This window comes from Saccostrea echinata, unplaced genomic scaffold (genome assembly GCF_033153115.1).
Source record: "Saccostrea echinata isolate AGI-Se365-2 ecotype Australia unplaced genomic scaffold, CSIRO_AGI_Sech_v1 ptg000053l, whole genome shotgun sequence".
In the NCBI taxonomy this organism is placed as follows: domain Eukaryota; kingdom Metazoa; phylum Mollusca; class Bivalvia; order Ostreida; family Ostreidae; genus Saccostrea; species Saccostrea echinata.
Genome location: NW_026889802.1, coordinates 1747407 through 1765492, shown reverse-complemented (window position 1 = coordinate 1765492; position 18086 = coordinate 1747407). Strand labels below are relative to the sequence as shown.

At 34.3% G+C, this 18086-nt stretch overlaps 1 protein-coding gene across 1 annotated transcript; it reads left to right on the top strand.

Annotated features, from left to right (window-relative positions):
* The first annotated feature begins 1908 nt into the window (after positions 1-1908).
* On the top strand, positions 1909-9792 carry LOC133204474 (threonylcarbamoyladenosine tRNA methylthiotransferase-like). The gene is made up of 14 exons (XM_061340214.1): positions 1909-2116; positions 2338-2439; positions 2736-2899; positions 3460-3526; positions 4828-4948; positions 5231-5334; positions 6504-6670; positions 6915-7060; positions 7167-7227; positions 7490-7609; positions 8518-8580; positions 8837-8920; positions 9165-9338; positions 9471-9792. Exons 1-14 carry the CDS (start codon positions 1948-1950, stop codon positions 9573-9575), a joined length of 1647 nt encoding a protein of 548 aa, XP_061196198.1. The 5' UTR covers positions 1909-1947; the 3' UTR covers positions 9576-9792.
* Positions 9793-18086: the final 8294 nt, after the last annotated feature.

Below are 18086 nucleotides of genomic sequence, written 5' to 3'. Positions count from 1 at the left end.
GAGTAAACACGGACCTCCAAACAAAATATATCTTTTTCTAATATAGTATCGTCAAGAGATACTAGAAATTCCATTAATCAAAAGACACCGTAAAATTTCAATAAACTGTATAAGTATTATTGTATAAAAAATCCACAAAACGTCTCAAATAAAATATGCAGTTCTGCAACAAGGAATACGCAGTCCTTGAATCATGTTAACTGAATTTTCGGAAATGGAGAAATTTGTGGATCGACGCTTTCCAAGCATGGAGTATCTCGTAATTAGGGAATACCAAATTGGGAGCATCTCGTAATAAGTGTTTGTCACACATCCAACAGCGAATTAAGAAACCGCCGAGAGTGTGTTGGTTTAACAATAGTTATTTTATTTCTTAAGATGGTAAGGTGTAATGTGAAACCATTATCCGTAAATATTTTCCCCCAGATTTTTTTTTACTCTTAATAAATTTTATTGAAATTTTACATTTACACAACGTAAAAAAGGATGTGTATACGAACTAACTTTTTGCATTTGTTTCATGTTCAGCAAACTTTATGTACGAATTGACTTTTGTGGTTAGCATACAAATTGACTCCTTATATACGAATCAGTTTTTGTACGAATTAACATTAAGTCGGCGTAGTTTAATGAATATTCATAAGGCAAGAAATATTAAAACGGCAAATATCAGGAATTAAACTTTGTGCCCATCAACAAAATGTCATTGAAATAACTTGAGAACCATGTACATTTTATTTTCGAACATCAAAACGACCCCACTTTCATTATTTTGTCTCTGCAAAAATCGCCGCTAGGGTCCCCGTGATTTTACACTGTTGTTTATTCATAGCCCAGACCAGCAGCAATAGCCTGTGGCTATAAATAGCCACCGTCTAAAAATCAGACATGCTGCAGTTTTGATTCACTCCTGTTTTAACATAAACTATTCCAATGTCTTATGCCTAACTATCATAATGACAACTTATGCCTAACTATCATAGTGGCAACTTATGCCTTACTATCATAGTGACATCTTATGCCTAACTGTCATAATGACAACTAATGCCTTATTGCGTTAATGACAACTTATGTCTTACTGTCATAGTGAAGACTTATGCCTTACTGTCATAGTGACAACTTGTGCCTTACTGTCATAGTAATAACTAATGCCTTACTGTCATAGTGACAACTTATGCCTTACTGTCATAGTAACAACATATGCCTTACTGTCATAATGACAACTTATGCCTTACTGTCATAATGACAACTAATGCCTCTCTGTCATAGTGACAACTTATGCCATACTGTCATAGTGACAACTTATGCCTTACTGTTAGTGACAACTTATGCCTTACTGTCATAGTAACAACTAATGCCTTACTGTCATAGTGACAACTTATGCCTTACTTTCATAGTAACAACTTATGCCTTACTGTCATAGTAACAACTTATGCCTTACTGTCATAGTGACAACTAATGCCTCTCTGTCATAGTGACAACTTATGCCATACTGTCATAGTGACAACTTATGCCATACTGTCATAGTGACAACTTATGCCTTACTGTCAGTGACAACTTATGCCTTACTGTCAAAGTGACAACTAATGCCTTACTGTCAAAGTGACAACTTATGCCTTACTATCATAGTGACTAAGTAAAACTCGGTCATAACGAAGTCACTGGGACCTGTTAAATTACTTCGCTATATCCATAATTCGTTATATCCATATAAGGAATTTGTAAAATTTTCATAATGGGGGATCCAAGAAAATTTTGCTGTATCCTTGAATTCGCAATATCTGTGTTTGTACTAAACGAGTTTTACTGTACTGTCATGGTGACAACTCATGTCTAATAGTCGTAATGACAACTTATCCCTTACTGTCATAGTGACAAGTTAAGCATGAATTATAAATACCAATGAGTGTGGTTTTAATGGTTTGTGATTATGTTTTATAGGTAACAATGCCAGTTGCAGATTCCTCTTTGATTGAAGACATAGAAGACATTGTCAACAAGAACTCTTCTCCTGGTGATGTTCGTCAAGAGAGTAAGAGACATGTTGTCCCTAAAGCCAAACGAATTCACAGACAAACCAAAGAGGAAGCAGTCCATGCAGATAGCATCATACCAGGTACAAGAGTCTTTGTATGACTCACATAAGGACTTGCTTTCTGTATGAGTTGTTTGTGTTTTCATTGCTCTCTTTGTAATATCAGTACTACTAGTACTGATACAATGATTGACATTCTTTAACAGAACAGAGAGATAAGTTAAAAAATGCTAGAAGCATTTTGAATTTTATTAGAATTAAAAAGAATGAGATTAATACTATTTATCATGCTACACTTTTAGGAACACAGAAAATATGGCTGAAAACTTGGGGATGTTCTCACAATAATTCAGACAGCGAATACATGGCTGGACAGCTGGCATCATATGGTTACAAAATCACAGGTCAGAAGTAGCTCATGTTTGGTTTTTAATTCTGTTAGGAGTATGTGACATTTTGTATGTTGAGAAATGAACACTAGCAATTTACATGTATATTTTTTACTTGACCAAGTTTCCTGAATTCACTATTCCCACAACATGATGACCTTTTTAAAACATTTTCAACTCAGATGTAGAGAAAATGTTGATTTTATTATAAAGTTTATTACATGAAACAATTTTGAATGTATCCTTATCATGACTTTTGTGTTTAAGATATCTTAGGAAACTCTGAAAGTGAAAGCATTTGTTTTCTACAGATAGCCGTGACTCAGCAGATCTGTGGCTCCTGAACAGTTGTACTGTCAAAAATCCAGCAGAGGACCACTTCAGAAACGAGATCAAAAAGGCCAGAGAGAAACAGAAGAAAATAGTGGTGGCTGGCTGTGTCCCCCAGGGTCAGCCCAGAGCAGACTATCTTCAGGTAAGAGATTCATACCTGCTACTTAATCCTAATTCACCTAATGGCAAGAATTTCCTTGCCCATTGCTGGCTACTTAACCCCAATCCACGTACCAAATGCTAAGAATTTCCTTGCCCAAGGTTTGCTACTTAACTGAAATCCACCTACCTAATAGGCAGAATATTCTTACCCAGGGTTGGCTACTTAACCCAAATCCACCCACGTAATAGTAAGAATTTTCTTGCCCAGAGTTGGCTCCTTACCTACGTTTTAGTGACTACAATTAATTAGACTTTCTTTCCTATGGGAGTCTGCCTACAGTTTAAAAAATCCCTTGATTGTAGCAGTCTGAAGTAGGATCAGGTATTGTTTCTTTCTCAGTAGAGGAGATTTTGATATGTAACAACTTCAAGCATGAAATATTAGGTTGTTATTGTTACTGTGTAATTCGTAATATCTACAAACATCTGAAAGACCTTGTTTTTACTTTGATTGTACACTGTACATGTATATGTAATGATTACATCTGTAAATGCAATTTTCTTTGATTGTAATAACATCAGTTGTAAACTTTTTTCCAGGGTCTCAGTGTTATAGGAGTCCAGCAGATTGACAGGGTGACAGAGGTCGTGGAGGAGACATTGAAAGGTCAGAGGTCAAGTTCATTAGATTATTGATAGATATAAATATGAAAATTAATCATACCTTTGCCTAGAAGATTTTACCATTCTCTATGAGGAAAAACAGAAATGATGTGTATCAAAGTGTGTTCAGATGGATATTATATCAGTGTAACAAATGATTCATCGGGTATCTTATGATTTAAAGGATTATATTCCTCAGGACAGTTGACTGCTTTCATTTCTGCTACCTTATAAGCAGAAATTTTAGCCAGGATTCCATTTTGACATTTTAAGTAGGGTGTTGAGATTTCTAATATTGAATATCACTACAATATATTCTGCTTTAGAGGTAGCTGTTATATTTCTAGGCATCATAAAATTGCTTCTCATTAAAATTAAATACTGAATTTGAAGAAAGAATCACTTTTGCGTCTTTCTAAAAAATTCCACTTATGTGGTAATTTATGGATTATTTTCAATGACTGCTTATGTGGGGGAGGACTTAAACATATTGCTTTTTGAAATATTTATGAAAAATCCATATCTGTTTGAAACATCTGGTATGAGCTGTTTGAAATATCTGGTATGAGCCATCTAGTGTTGAATAATTGATGAATCAACTGTGAAAAATTGTTTTTTATCATCTAGACATGTAAATTGCAAGGAGCATTTCCTATTTTGTGAAGCACAATTATTTATTTATTTATTTTTTTTTTTTTTGAGCATCAACACAAAATTTTAGCTGAAGCAATGCAGAAAGAGAAGAATTTGAATTAATCTCCTGCAGACTGGTGATAGTAAGGAGATATACAGACAATTTAAAACATATTTTTTAAGAGTATTTCTTTTCAGATCTTGTAAAGCAATTCTTAATACATATTTTAGTACCAAAAAATGCAGAACCACTCAACAAGGCATTCAGTTTTGTTGTGGTCTTAGTCGAGCAAGTGCTTGAAAATCAAGTGCAGGGCCTAATCACCCCCCCCCCCTCTCCCCCCCCCCCCCCCCCCCCCCCAATGCAGCTTCAGTATGTCCAGAAATTTAATGTACATATGTTGTAAAATCAGGAAGTTTACATGTAGTTTTTCATGTTATAAAAAAAATCAGTCCCAGTCTAGTGCAGAAATGCCCAAATTGGGAGGGGAGATTCAGGAATTATTTTGTGTCAGCCAGTTTTGATGTGAACCTCAAATGAAATACTGTTATGACACCTAGAGATTTTTTTCCTAAGTATTCCTTTTAAAACTTTGTGGCCCCATCCTACCCTTGGATTTGAACAGACTCATGCTTTTCAATGAGTATTTCACTAAAATGGTTTTATTTCAGGTCATTCTGTGAGGCTGTATGGTCAGAAAAAGCAGGAGGGTAAGAAAGTGGGAGGTGCATCACTCAGTCTGCCAAAAATTAGGAAGAACCCCCTCATAGAAATCATAGCTATAAATACTGGGTAAGGAAGCACCTCAGAGAAAACTCAGTCTGAGTGTACACATGTCAGTTCTGTCTTTTTACTACCCAGGTACAATACCTTTTCTGCCTATGGAGACTACAACATACTGATTTTGAAAGAATTAATAAATTATGGTATTTTCTTAAACATTATGATATGGAATTTAAATTATACATACATTGTACTTAAATAGAAACAGAAAATTTATTTTTCAATGAAAAAAAAATAGATGGTATGAATAAGGAAATTCAGTGTTTTGTTTAATACATTTTATTTTCAAAGGTGTCTGAATCAGTGTACATACTGTAAAACCAAACATGCCCGAGGGGAGTTGGGTAGTTATCCCCCGGAGGAAATTGTTGCCAGAGCCAAACAGTCATTTGAGGGTAGGTGCAGTTGTACCAACAGTAAACTAGTATATGCATTTCTTTCACCAAGATGGTATTTATGTAAAGTAGGGATGTCAACGAATATTCGAACATTCAAATATTCATTCGATGAGTTGATATTCGAATATGAATTTAAGATTCGAATATTCGGTATTTTTCAGATTTCATTAAAAGAAGTACAGCTGCGATTAATAAATTTTGATTAGATATCCCCTTTAATTTACAAGCGATCAATATTGATCGCCTGGTTTCTTTCACGTATATATCTACTAAATTATTTTGTTTTGAGTAAGATGTTAATGAATTATACATTAATGTTTTATATATAATACATAAGGTACTTTAATACTTTTTTTTATTTGTTAAATACAATCGGATATAGAATCGAGGACAACAAAAGACAAACCTTCTTAGAATGTCTAAAAAACGTGAAGAGAATACTTATCTTAATAAATTTAATTGATCACTGAATGTATGTCTGTAATTAAACTTTGTAGAGGGCTCAATTTCAGAATAAATGTGTAAATTACTTGATTATCACTGGTTGTACATAATCCTGAATTTTATTTTCATTATCGGGAAAGAAGTTAATTACCTAGGAAAATTATCTATGGAAATGTTTGTTTATATTTTAAAAACGTTGTATGAAAGGTTATGATCATATTTCTTATTAGGCCGATAATTGTAATTTATTGCACGTATTGAAATCTGAACAGTATACGACTATCCTGCCTTTGGTAAGACGACGGGTTCCTCAGTTGGAGCTACTATAAAAACACATGATTGTATAATTTGTTAAAATTTTACTTTTCTACATTTAAATCAAATATTTATTTAAAACATTGATAAATATCAAAAGGAATTCCTTTATTCTACACCTACAAAAGTCTTCATACAATTTTACTTCCAATATAAGAATACCTACTCTAAACCTTTCAAGTAGAGGATGATACATATTTAAACTAAACCAGATTTTATTTATTTTATCGAATATTCGAATATATTCGAATACTTTCATTGAATATTCGAATATGAATTAGCGACAAAATTGACATCCCTAATGTAAAGCAATTTTTTCTTCAAAACCATATTGATTCAAATGTTGCAAATACTACAGTATCAAAATTGCAAGTCGAGTTCAAAAGATATTCTTTTATTTATTCCAGAGGGTGTAGTTGAGATATGGTTGACTTCAGAAGATCTGGGTGCATATGGACATGATATAGGGGTGACCTTGCCAGAGTTGCTTTGGAAACTTGTAGAGGTCATTCCAGAGGGGGCCAGAATGAGGTTGGGGATGACAAACCCACCTTATATTCTAGAACATCTTGAGGTACACACTTACTGAAACTGGGATAGATGTCTCTCTCTATAATTTCTGTAGCAAAAGACAAAGTTTAAATGATTTTTAAAACAGGACCACCTTACATGGTGTAGACTGAGATAATATACAAATTTTTTATCGACATTTATCTATGAAAACTGAACTTTGGTATGATTAGAACAGTGCCATTCATTTTTGACACATAATTCTGTAGGGTGTATAGATTTTTCATTGGTTATTTAAATTTTTGTAGGAGATGGCCAAAATCCTAAGGCATCCACGAGTTTACTCGTTCCTCCATGTCCCCGTGCAGTCAGCTTCTGATAGCGTTCTCATGGACATGAAGAGGGAGTACTGCCAGGCAGACTTCAGACATGTAGCAGACTTCCTGAAAGAAAGGTGCAGGCAGCTTAATCATTGAGCAGTTGTATTTGCAGTTCACAACTGATATATTTGACAAATTGTTGAAAGGAAATGAGAAAAATAATTCATGTTTGTTTTCTAGGGTACCTGGAGTCACTATAGCGACAGATGTGATATGTGGATTCCCCACAGAGACAGAGGAGGTAGTCATTTATCAAGTTTCTGCAAACTAGTGTTAGTCTGTTACATTTTCAAAACTGTATAAATCTCAACAGAAATAAGCTTAGGGTGCAAATATACATGTATTACAAATGGTAATCAGACATTAGGGATTCTTACTGGAGCAAAATTTGCAAGCTTTTGACGTGAATTAAAGAGACATGTAGTGCTCAAGAATATTACACTGCAATCATGATCCTGTAGATTCTAAAATTCCATTAATATGCTTATATTTTGTTGCCATAGGATTTTGAGGAGACACTAAAACTTGTAGAAGAGTACAAATTCCCTAGTCTGTTTATAAACCAGTTCTTTCCAAGACCTGGAACTCCTGCAGCAAAGATGCCAAGAATACCAGCTCAACAGGTAGGTCAAAAATTCCACCAGCTCAACAAGTAAGTCAAAGATGCCGAGAATACCAACTCAACAGGTAGGTCAAAGATACCACTAACTCAACAAGAAGGTCAAAGATGCCGAGAATACCAGCTCAACAGGTAGCTTAAAAACGGCACCCGTTCAACAAGTTAGTGAAAGATGCCAAGTATACCAGCTCAACAGGTAGATCAAAGAGACCAAGTATACCAGCTCAACAGATAAGTCAAAAATACAGAGAATACCAGCTCAACAGATAAGTCAAAAATACAGAGAATACCAGCTCAACAGATAAGTCAAAAATACAGAGAATACCAGCTCAACAAGTAGGTGAAAGAAACAGAGAATACCAGCTCAACAAGTAAATCAAAGATGCCAAGAATACAAGCTCCACAGGTAGGTCAAAGATGCCAAGTATACCAGCTCAGCAGGTAGTAATAGATTAAAAAAAAACTTTTATTTTTTAACAGTATTGTATTCTATTAAAGTAAATGCATATTACTAATATAAGCTTTCTCCTAAGGAAAACTTTTAAAATGAACATGAAGTGGTAAAGGAGTGTAAACATAACATTGTGTAATATTTAGTGTAACATAATTCATATGAGTAGTATATATAAATATCTCCTAATTGTTGTCAAATATGCTTTTACAATTTTATGCATATCGAATGTGATATATGATACAATATGATGCCAAAAAAAAAAAAAAACGGCCTTAAAATACTTGAAGATTACTTAAACCTGTCCAAAGAAATATTTAGTACACATGTTCCTGATGCACTGGCACAACAGATTTGTTCAACCCTTCAATTGATAAAGGAATAAGATTACAGTACAATTATATGAGACATTGAAAATACAACGGACTGAATTTATCATTTATTTTAAATAATATTTGTAGGTTAAACAGCGAACTAAGAAGATCTCTGAGTTGTTCCATTCTTACAGACCATATGATCACAAGGTATTGTCAGAATTGTAATTCATTTTTTTAAAGTTAACATTTCTAAAGATGAGTTTATTTGATTTCAAATATTCCACATGATTTCATTAAGTTTATGCATTTTAAGATTATCCTCAGTTTATATGTGATAGAACAGAGTTTGAGAATAATGAGAAAATTGACATAATCCTTGATACCAAAACAGACATGTGATATTGTTATACCAGCTTTCTGTTTGTGTTGTTTTTAGTCTTCATATTTTATTTTACACATGTAGATCAATGAAATACAGGAGGTTTTAGTGACAGAAATATCACACGATCAGCAGTTCTTTGTCGGTCACAACAAGTTCTATGACCAGGTTAGATTGTTGGTTTGATTGTACAGGGGATAAATCAATTATGTTAGTATCTTACTTTATAACAGTGCATTAAAGAACTAAACGATTTTATTAAATTTAGGAAAGTACTATCATTTGATTTGCCTATTTACCGCATAGATACTGTACATGTATCATGCAATATTTTATGATACATCTACTGCATGTATTTCCGACAGATTGCGGTACCTTTTCCTATTTTTCATCTTTATTTGATTTCTTACAGGTGCTGGTTCCTAAGGATGAAGATCTGATGGGTAAGATGGTAACTGTGCAGATAAAAGAGACAGGGAAACATTTCCTTAAGGGACGACTTCTGTCAGACAAGGATGCCATACGCCCAGATGTTCCGCCTCCCTTAAAGAAAGGCCAGGTGTCAGGGGCACCTTCCCTAATCCAGGTGGGTTGTTGGAGAGGAGGGGGGGGGGACTATTTCTGATCTGAAGTACTCAGAAGTGTCTGCCTGCAGTTTTTGTTCATAATTTTTATATTTTGATACAATTTGCACAACTTATTTGTTTTTCCTTTACAGTCTGAGAAGATCTCCAACCACAGTATCGTCATGGGCATTTCTTTGTTAGCAGTGCTGATAGCAGTGATATGGAGGTTCTATAGCTTAGTTTTAGGAGCTACGTGATGATACATACTAAATGGACAGACTAGAACTAGATTATGTTTGTGTGTAAAGAAGTCCATATTTTATTGTAAAAGACTGTGATATATAGCACAACAACTTGCTGATCCAGGGAAAGAAAATCTGAGAAAATCTGTTAGTGTCTGAAAGAGAATTGTTCACAGGATGTTGGAATGTTTTATAAAAGAATAAAATAGCTAATTTTTGGTATCTTATGAAATACTTGATTTAGATTAGAGCAAACAAAAAGAAGAAAGAAAACACACACACACAGCACAAACACCCACGCAGCACAACAAGACTGAAAATGTTTGATATACTGTATGTGTAATTTAAAAATCTGGGTTTCATATTTTAGCAGCTTTGGTGAGGACTATGATACGCTAAACTAAAAATACTGTAAAGAAATTAATGAATACAATACAAAGAGCAGACGTGTGTAGCACTAATTCATGATTATGCCAACCACTCCATACTCAGTGATTGTGCTACATTTTGAATTTACGTACATGTACAGTATTACATGTTACACATATTTTCAAGGATCTGGTTCTACTTTTAACTGTCTTTTAAAACAAAATCTGCATTTTACATCTTTTATGCATTCATTTTGTTCATATTGTGTTTATTTTGGAGCTCTCACACTGGGTCAGATAACCATAGTTGTCTGTGCTGTTGTAATATAGGTTGTTCATATCCCAGAGATGTCCCAGACATTTTATTTATTTATTTTTTTAAATATCTACATCGGCATCTCTGGACTCCAGTATCCTTATATGTAATCCCTTACCCTAAATCTTTATCTAATCCCCTCCTGTTACATATAAGTGAAGAATGAAGTAAGCTACCTTGGTCAAGTAAAGCCTGTTGAATATTTAAATCACCTGATTCACTCTGTCTGTCATGTGTCATTTGTAAACTTTGGAGCTTTTTTCAGCTTCTGTGAAATGGCTAAACTAATTTTATCTATTTTTGTTAAGTAGAATAGTCAGACAAAGGAAAACAAAATAAAACCTTTGACAAGAGGCCCAAGGGCCTTGAATCGCTTTTCTGATAAACTGTACAACCTATCACTTCTATTTGAAGCCTCTAAGTATCCTGTATATTTAGACCCTTGAAATTCCAAAGGTAGGTCATCATGACCTACATTTTAGATGAAACACTCTGAGAACCCAAGATGATTCTAAGCCAATTAGTACCAGAGAGTAGGTCATGGTGACCTACTTATCACTTGTCATTCTCTGAGGACCCATGATGCATCAACTAAGTTTGCTGATTCTAAGCCATTTAATAGCCAAAATATTTTTTAAATTATAACCATAAAATTTCAAAAGTAGGTCATGGTGACCTACCTTTCAGTTGTTATACTCCAAGGACCCAAGATGCATCAACTGACAAAGTTTGCTGATTCTAAGCCAATTAGTATCTGAAATATTTAATTATAGTCATATAAATTTAAAAAAAAAAGGTCACGGCTACCTACTTTTCAGTCGAACTATTCTGAGGACCTAAGATGCATCAACTGACAAATTTTGATGATTCTAAGCCAAATAGTACCAGAAATATTTAATTAAAGGCATAAGTTGTGAAAAGTAGATCACGGTGACCTACTTTACAGTTGACCTACTCCGAAGACCCAAGATGCATCAACTGACAAAGTTTGATGATTCTAAGCCAATTAGTACCTGAAATATTTAATTAAAGGCATAAATTTTGAAAAGTAGGTCACAGTGACTTACTTTTCAGTCAACCTACTCCGAAGACCCAAGATGGATCAACTGACAAAGTTTGATTATTCTAAGCCAATTAGTACTTGAAATATTTAATTAAAGTCATATACGGTGACCTACTTTTCAGTTGACGTTTTTTCGAGGACCCAAGATGCATCAACTTACAAAGTTTTATGATCATAGGCCTTAAAATGTCCAAATTATGCCTCTAAAATGCTTTGAAATCGAATGCCTGCAAAGTTCAAAAAGTAGGTCACTGTGACCTACTTTTTAATAAATACGTTTTACAACCCCAAGATGCATCATCTTACAAGATTTAATGATTCTAAACCTCTCAGTATTCGAATTAATGACCTTAATTGTTTTGAAAAAGATTAGCCATAAAATTCGAAAAGTAGGTCAAGGTGACCTACTTTTTAGTTGACGTACTCCGAGGACCCAAGATACATCAACTGACAAAGTTTGATGATCATAGGCCTTAAATTGTTCAAAATATGCCTCTAAATCATTTTGAAAAAGAATGGCCGCAAAATTTAAAAAGTAGGTCACCGTGACCTACTTCAACATGATATGAGGTCCTTAGATGCATCAACTGACAAGATTTGATGATCCTAGTCCTTTTAGTAAACAAAATATCAACATTTTAATAAAATGTAATTTTTGGTCAACTTTGAAGTGACCTTGAGACCACGCCCTTTGCCCCAGGGTGATGCCTTGAACAATTTTTAATCTACAACATATCCTCATCCTTTTGTGTAAGTTTGGTGATAATCTGCCCAGTGGTTCTTTAGAGGAAGTTTTTTTAGCAACCAGTACTTTTGTTTCTATTTTCCTAATTATCTCCCCTTGTTTAAGGGTCAAAACCCTAGTTTTAGTTTAAACGTGAACCCTTGGGCCAAGGATACCCTGTGACAAATTTGACAAAAATTGGCCAAGGGGTTCTTGAGTTATAGCCCATATTCTTAAAAGTTTACGCACACCGCACACCACACAAATGGCCATAGCATTAGCTCTTTGAGTCTTTGGCTCAGAAGAGCTAAAAATCTTCGTAACTCATGAACATCTAGCAAGCAAACTGTTTGCTAGATTAGAATAAGTACCCAACTTTTTACAAACTGTTAAACTGTTAAATTTATGAGACATTGGTCATATATTGCAAATATATTACATCTTTGAAATTCTTCTGTTTTCACTCAATGGAATCTTGCAAGAAAGCTGTTATATGCTTATAATAAGCAATTAGCTGTCTACTGAAATTGTTGAATTCATGGCCCCTAGGTCCATAATTCAGGTCCCGGTTATGGTCATATATTGAATACACTACATCCTTTAATTTTTAGCTCACCTGAGCCGAAGGCTCAAATGAGCTTTTCTGATCACATTTTGTCTGTAGTCCGTATGTCCGTCCGTCCGTCTGTCTGTCTGTAAACTTTTCACATTTTGGACTTCTTCTCCAGAACCACTCCGCCAATTTCAACCAAACTTGCCACAAAGTATCCTTGGGTAAAAGGGATTCAAATTTGTTCAATTGAAGGGCCACGCCTTTTTCCAAGGGGAGATAATTATGAATTCGTGAAAAATTAATGGCATCATTAAAAAAATCTTCTTCTCAAGAACCACTGTGCTTGAAAATATGAAATTTAAGTGGAAGCATCCTCAGGTAGTGTAGACTCAAGTTTGTTCAAATCATGACCCCCGGGGGTTGGATGGGGCCACAGAGGGCGATCAAAGTTTTACATAGGAATATATAGGAAAAATCTTTAAAAATCTTCTTCTCAAGAACAGCAAAGCAATAATTGGTCATATTTACATGGAAGCATCTTCAGGTAGTGTAGATTCAAATTTGTTCAAATCATGACCTTTGGGGGTCGGTTGGGGCCACAATGGGCGATCAAAGTTTTATATAGGAATACATAGGAAAAATCTTTAAAAATCTTCTACTCAAGAACAGCAAAGCCATGATGGTCATATTTAAATGGAAGCATCCTCAGGTAATGTTGATTCAAATTTGTTCAATTCATAACCCCCCACCCCCCCCCCCCCACCCCCGAACCACTTTTATATTTAAACTTTTCAACCTTTCAAGACTAAAGTGATTTCTGCTTTTTCCTAGCCATAGTGCTCAGGTGAGCGATGTGGCCCCTGGGCCTTTTGTTTCTACTATTTTACCATTTTTAATCTAGTAGGAAAATTGTATGATTATAATAAACACCAAACCCTCTACCAGTAAAACATGGCCCTTCTGGGACTAGAGGTCAGTCCCTAGAATGGCACCAAGTTGATATTGAAAATAAATAACCTTGAAAATCTTTTTTACTCATAGACATCTAGCAAGCAAAAATACTCAGGTGATCATAAAGGCCCTTGGGCCTTTTGTACAATTGACATGCTCATTAGTCATGTTGTCTTTGCCTTGATGTTAGCCCCCCTCCCCGAACAAAAAGCAAAAGTACCTGTAGATTGTGGGGTCGTGTATTTTTTAACCGATGCGATATTTTTGGACATTTTTTTCTTTGAATCGATATTTAACAGGAACTATTCAAGGTTTTGTGTACATTTATAGCCAACATTGTTGTAGTAACCAATAAACAATGTACTTGCCAGGACATTATGTCGTAGAACGGTCCAAATCGGTCTTTTCCTGAATAGGAACTACCCGGTTACTGTGAATGTTGGTTAATGGCGCTGCAAGGTGCGTGATAATTGTCTTAATTACACAATCATTAACATCCACACAGTGATGGAGAATTTTACGACTTGGATGTCGCCAGATATGTTTTATGAGAATAAACTCACGTTTTATTGAGTGAAGTTGTACATTCAACATAACAAATTCATTTGATGGTTGTAGACTTTAGTAATTAAACTTTCTGTGGAAGGCATCATATTTTTCACCTCTTTCTAGCTCACCTGGACCACAGGCTCTCTTTTGTATTTTCCCCGATATGTGCTTTCTTCTTTCTTACTAAAATCTATCTGTAAACAAGTGAAAAAAACAGTATCTGTTCATACAAAAGTTTTTAAAAAAAACTTTTTCTCTGGGCTTAACGTGCAAGAAAAAATCCAGTTCAATACAGAGGTAGGTCAGTAACAAGATCAAAAAGCCCCCCCCCCTTTTTTCAGTTTTTTTTTCTTGAATTGATTTTTAAAAATATGCATATTTTTCCTATGTTTCGGATTGAGTGAAATTCGTGAAAAACGGAGAGCTCCTTATTTAAAAGCTTGCCATTTCACTTGTAAGCATTATCCATGCGAACGCAGTTTTGAAATCCAGATACTAGTATTTGACTATATAAGACACAATCCAAAGCCAAGTAAATTCTTCTTAACCGTAACAAGATCAAAAAGCCCCCCCCCTTTTTTTCAGTTTTTTTTTTTTTTTCTTGAAATGATTTTTAAAAATATGCATATTTTTTCCTATGTTTCGGATTGAGTGAAATTCGTGAAAAACGGAGAGCTCCTTATTTAAAAGCTTGCCATTTCACTTGTAAGCATTATCCATGCGAACGCAGTTTTGAAATCCAGATACTAGTATTTGACTATATAAGACACAATCCAAAGCCAAGTAAATTCTTCTCAACCATCCCAAGAAATCCCGTCCGGTTTAGCTATGAGCTGAACTCAATACAAGTGCTATTAACGCTAATCACCGATTTTCCCCTAAGAGTGATTCGAGACAATTTATGGCAGAATCTTGTAGAGGTGGATCTAAAAAAAAAATACTTTTACAAATATTTTCCTCGGATGTCATTGATAATTATAGCATTTATTTCCTTTAATATGCTCAATATGATTTTGCTACCACGCGTTCTTCTACCTTTTTGCATGTGGAATTTATTTAAATTTTATTTAGAATTAATTAAATTTATCTTGAAATTTAGCGATTTCTTTTTTATTATAGCTTTAAAATATTTTTAAATCTAAGGAGAATCTATAGTGTACAAGTCCCTCTAAGACACCGTGAGTTACCCCATACCCTGCATATTTAACTTACCCCTTGAGAAGAAGGTAAACATGGCCTATTTACACCCTTCCTACTACGCATTCAAAGGCAATATTTCTCCATGTTTGAAATTTTAATTCTTTTCCCCCAGACACTCTCCTTCCCATCTATGCCCTAAAATCAGCCCATTCCACCCCGTATACATCCGAAGACATATTTATGAAAAAACCTGTTTTTATATGGCACTACTTGCCATATATAGGGGTAAAATTAGTAACCTGTGATACGCTTATACTTTCTAGAAAAAAAAAAAAATAAGGGTTACAAACTCAAACATGGAATTTAATTTCCTTTTTATTTTAATTTGTTTATCGTTTACTCGTTTATTTTCTATAATTATATGTTTCATTTTAAACTCGTTATTATCATTGAGCACGTAGGAAATTGAAATCACGCCCCCCCCCCCCCCTCTCCAATGAAAGGCCTTATATTATATTGTTCTTTTAAAGCTTTAATTTTAAATCTGAAAAAAATGTTGGATCCTTCCCTCGACAGTGCTGCCATCATTTGTCTCGCATCACTCTCATGGGTAATATAAAGATTAGCGTTAATTGCGCTTTGATTGAATTCAGTCTAAAGCAACACCGGAGAAAATCCACAGAATTTCTTCCCATGTTAAACAGAGATGGTGTTCGATGTCTGGAAATCTTTGAGACTGATTGCTAAATGGCATCATTTGCAGTTTTTGTTCAAGAATTGCACCAGTAGTACACATGATTTACGATTTAACTTTCTGTGATATAGAAAGTAATAATCATTCTTTATATAAGCTAAATTTTAGTTTCATACCAGACAAAAACTCTTCAAAAAAGTAACTTGGTGGTTGCATAATTAATTGAGTTCTATGTCAATGTAGACTCTTTATAATATTACTTAATCAATTTACATCCGTCACAATATCGAGTAGTTCTTAATGGGAATTTAGAGCCCCAAAAATTAAAAAATTGAAAAAAAAATGAAAAACAAATATATGTATAGAATATTTTCTAAAAAAAAAAAAAATAGAACGGCTAAGGTGACTCAAGTGAGCTTTGTGTCCCATAGGCCTCTTGTTTTTAAATGTTCGTTGTCTTTAATAAAATTAGGTTTTATTAGAAATAAATTAATCTTGAATTAACGATAAGGGGGACGCTTTGCCAGAAGAATAAGCAGAGACCCATGTTGACTGTATTACTGAACTGTTTGATTCCCCCCCCTTTTTTTTTATATACATGTACAGGCATCGTTACGCGGTAGATACATTGCAGATTTATTAGTTGAAAACAACTTTTATTGAAATACTTTTTCATTCACGGTATAACAGCAATAAAATAAATACTATCACTATAAAATAAACAGTCTCTATGTGGAAATCCTTTTGATTCGATTTTACATTATCAGAGTTTTGTAAATATATATTCTTCCGTTTTCATCTGGCTTATGTCTTGTTTAACAATGCCATGTGCAATATTGAGGACAGCTTCATCTTCGATATTGCTACAGTTATATAATCAATAAAACGAAGGACTTTGGTTCAACTATTGAACGATAGATATATTTTTTTTTTCCAAACCCAGCTTTTTTATTGTTAAAATTGCCTTGAAAAGAACATAATTTATCTCATTCATGTATAAGTATTTTAAAACAAATTGATTCATTTTCTGAAATATTTGAAAAGATGCATGTCCACACTTACATTTTTGGTTACGTTAAATATTCTTGTTATGAACGGAATAGTTAATGGACTCGTAAACATGAAGAATCAAAACTTCATACAGACATTGTATATATAAGAAACAATATTCGTCTATCGATATCTCTTAAGAAATTTGTTGAATTGATTCAGCTTAAAAACGCGGTGTTCGAAAACCATGAAGAGCTTCATGGAATGTATTTATATCCCGATAATACCTTATTGCTTATATTTACATTTGTGACTGATTTCATATTACAATTTTTTGCGTATTATAATTCTAAACCCTTTGTCAACACTGCAACTTAGGTCAGGCTGCATAATGCCCCCTTTTTTTTATATAGATACCAAACATATTCGTTAACCAGGTGAAGATAACAAACAGTGATCGATCTAAAAAAAAATCTACAAACAACACAAAACTGTGAATAGGGCATAAAACACACACAGACCCCCGGAAATTCTAAAGGTGGGATCAGGTGCCTAGGAGGAGTAAACATCCTCTGTTGACTGGTGTAACCCGCCGTGAGCCTAGCCAACTTTGTGACGACATTTTGTACAGAGGTTTATAATGACGTCACAAAGTTGGCTTGCCTCGGTTGATTTGAATCGATGCCAAAAATGACGTCAAATGCAGCCTTTTGACACAGCACTGTTCAGGTGATATCAAAAAATATTTCTTCCGTTTATTTTATACAAGTATTTCTTAACACTTTTTTATCCCTTAGAATTCTCATGCTGCTGTTAATTTTTCGTGCTGGCGATAAGCTCTCAAAAGGTGATAGGCTCGAGTCCCTATTCCAATGTTGCCAAGTTTAGATTTGTTACTAAATTAACAACTGTTCGATTATTTGGAGGAGTCACTCTTTGTTCAACACCTCACATAATTCTTTTATATGCTGAATCAGTACTATGTTTAATACACTTAGGGATCAAGTGTATCCTTATAGGCCCCACTAATTACGTTTCTACCGAGATCCTGTTTTCTTATATACAGGTGTCTTTTCGTCTGTCAAAGACCCGTTATTTAATTAAAATGTGTTTATGTAAAAGAGCAGGGGATTTTTATATATTACAAATACGAGAAAATTAGAACTAGTAATTAAACG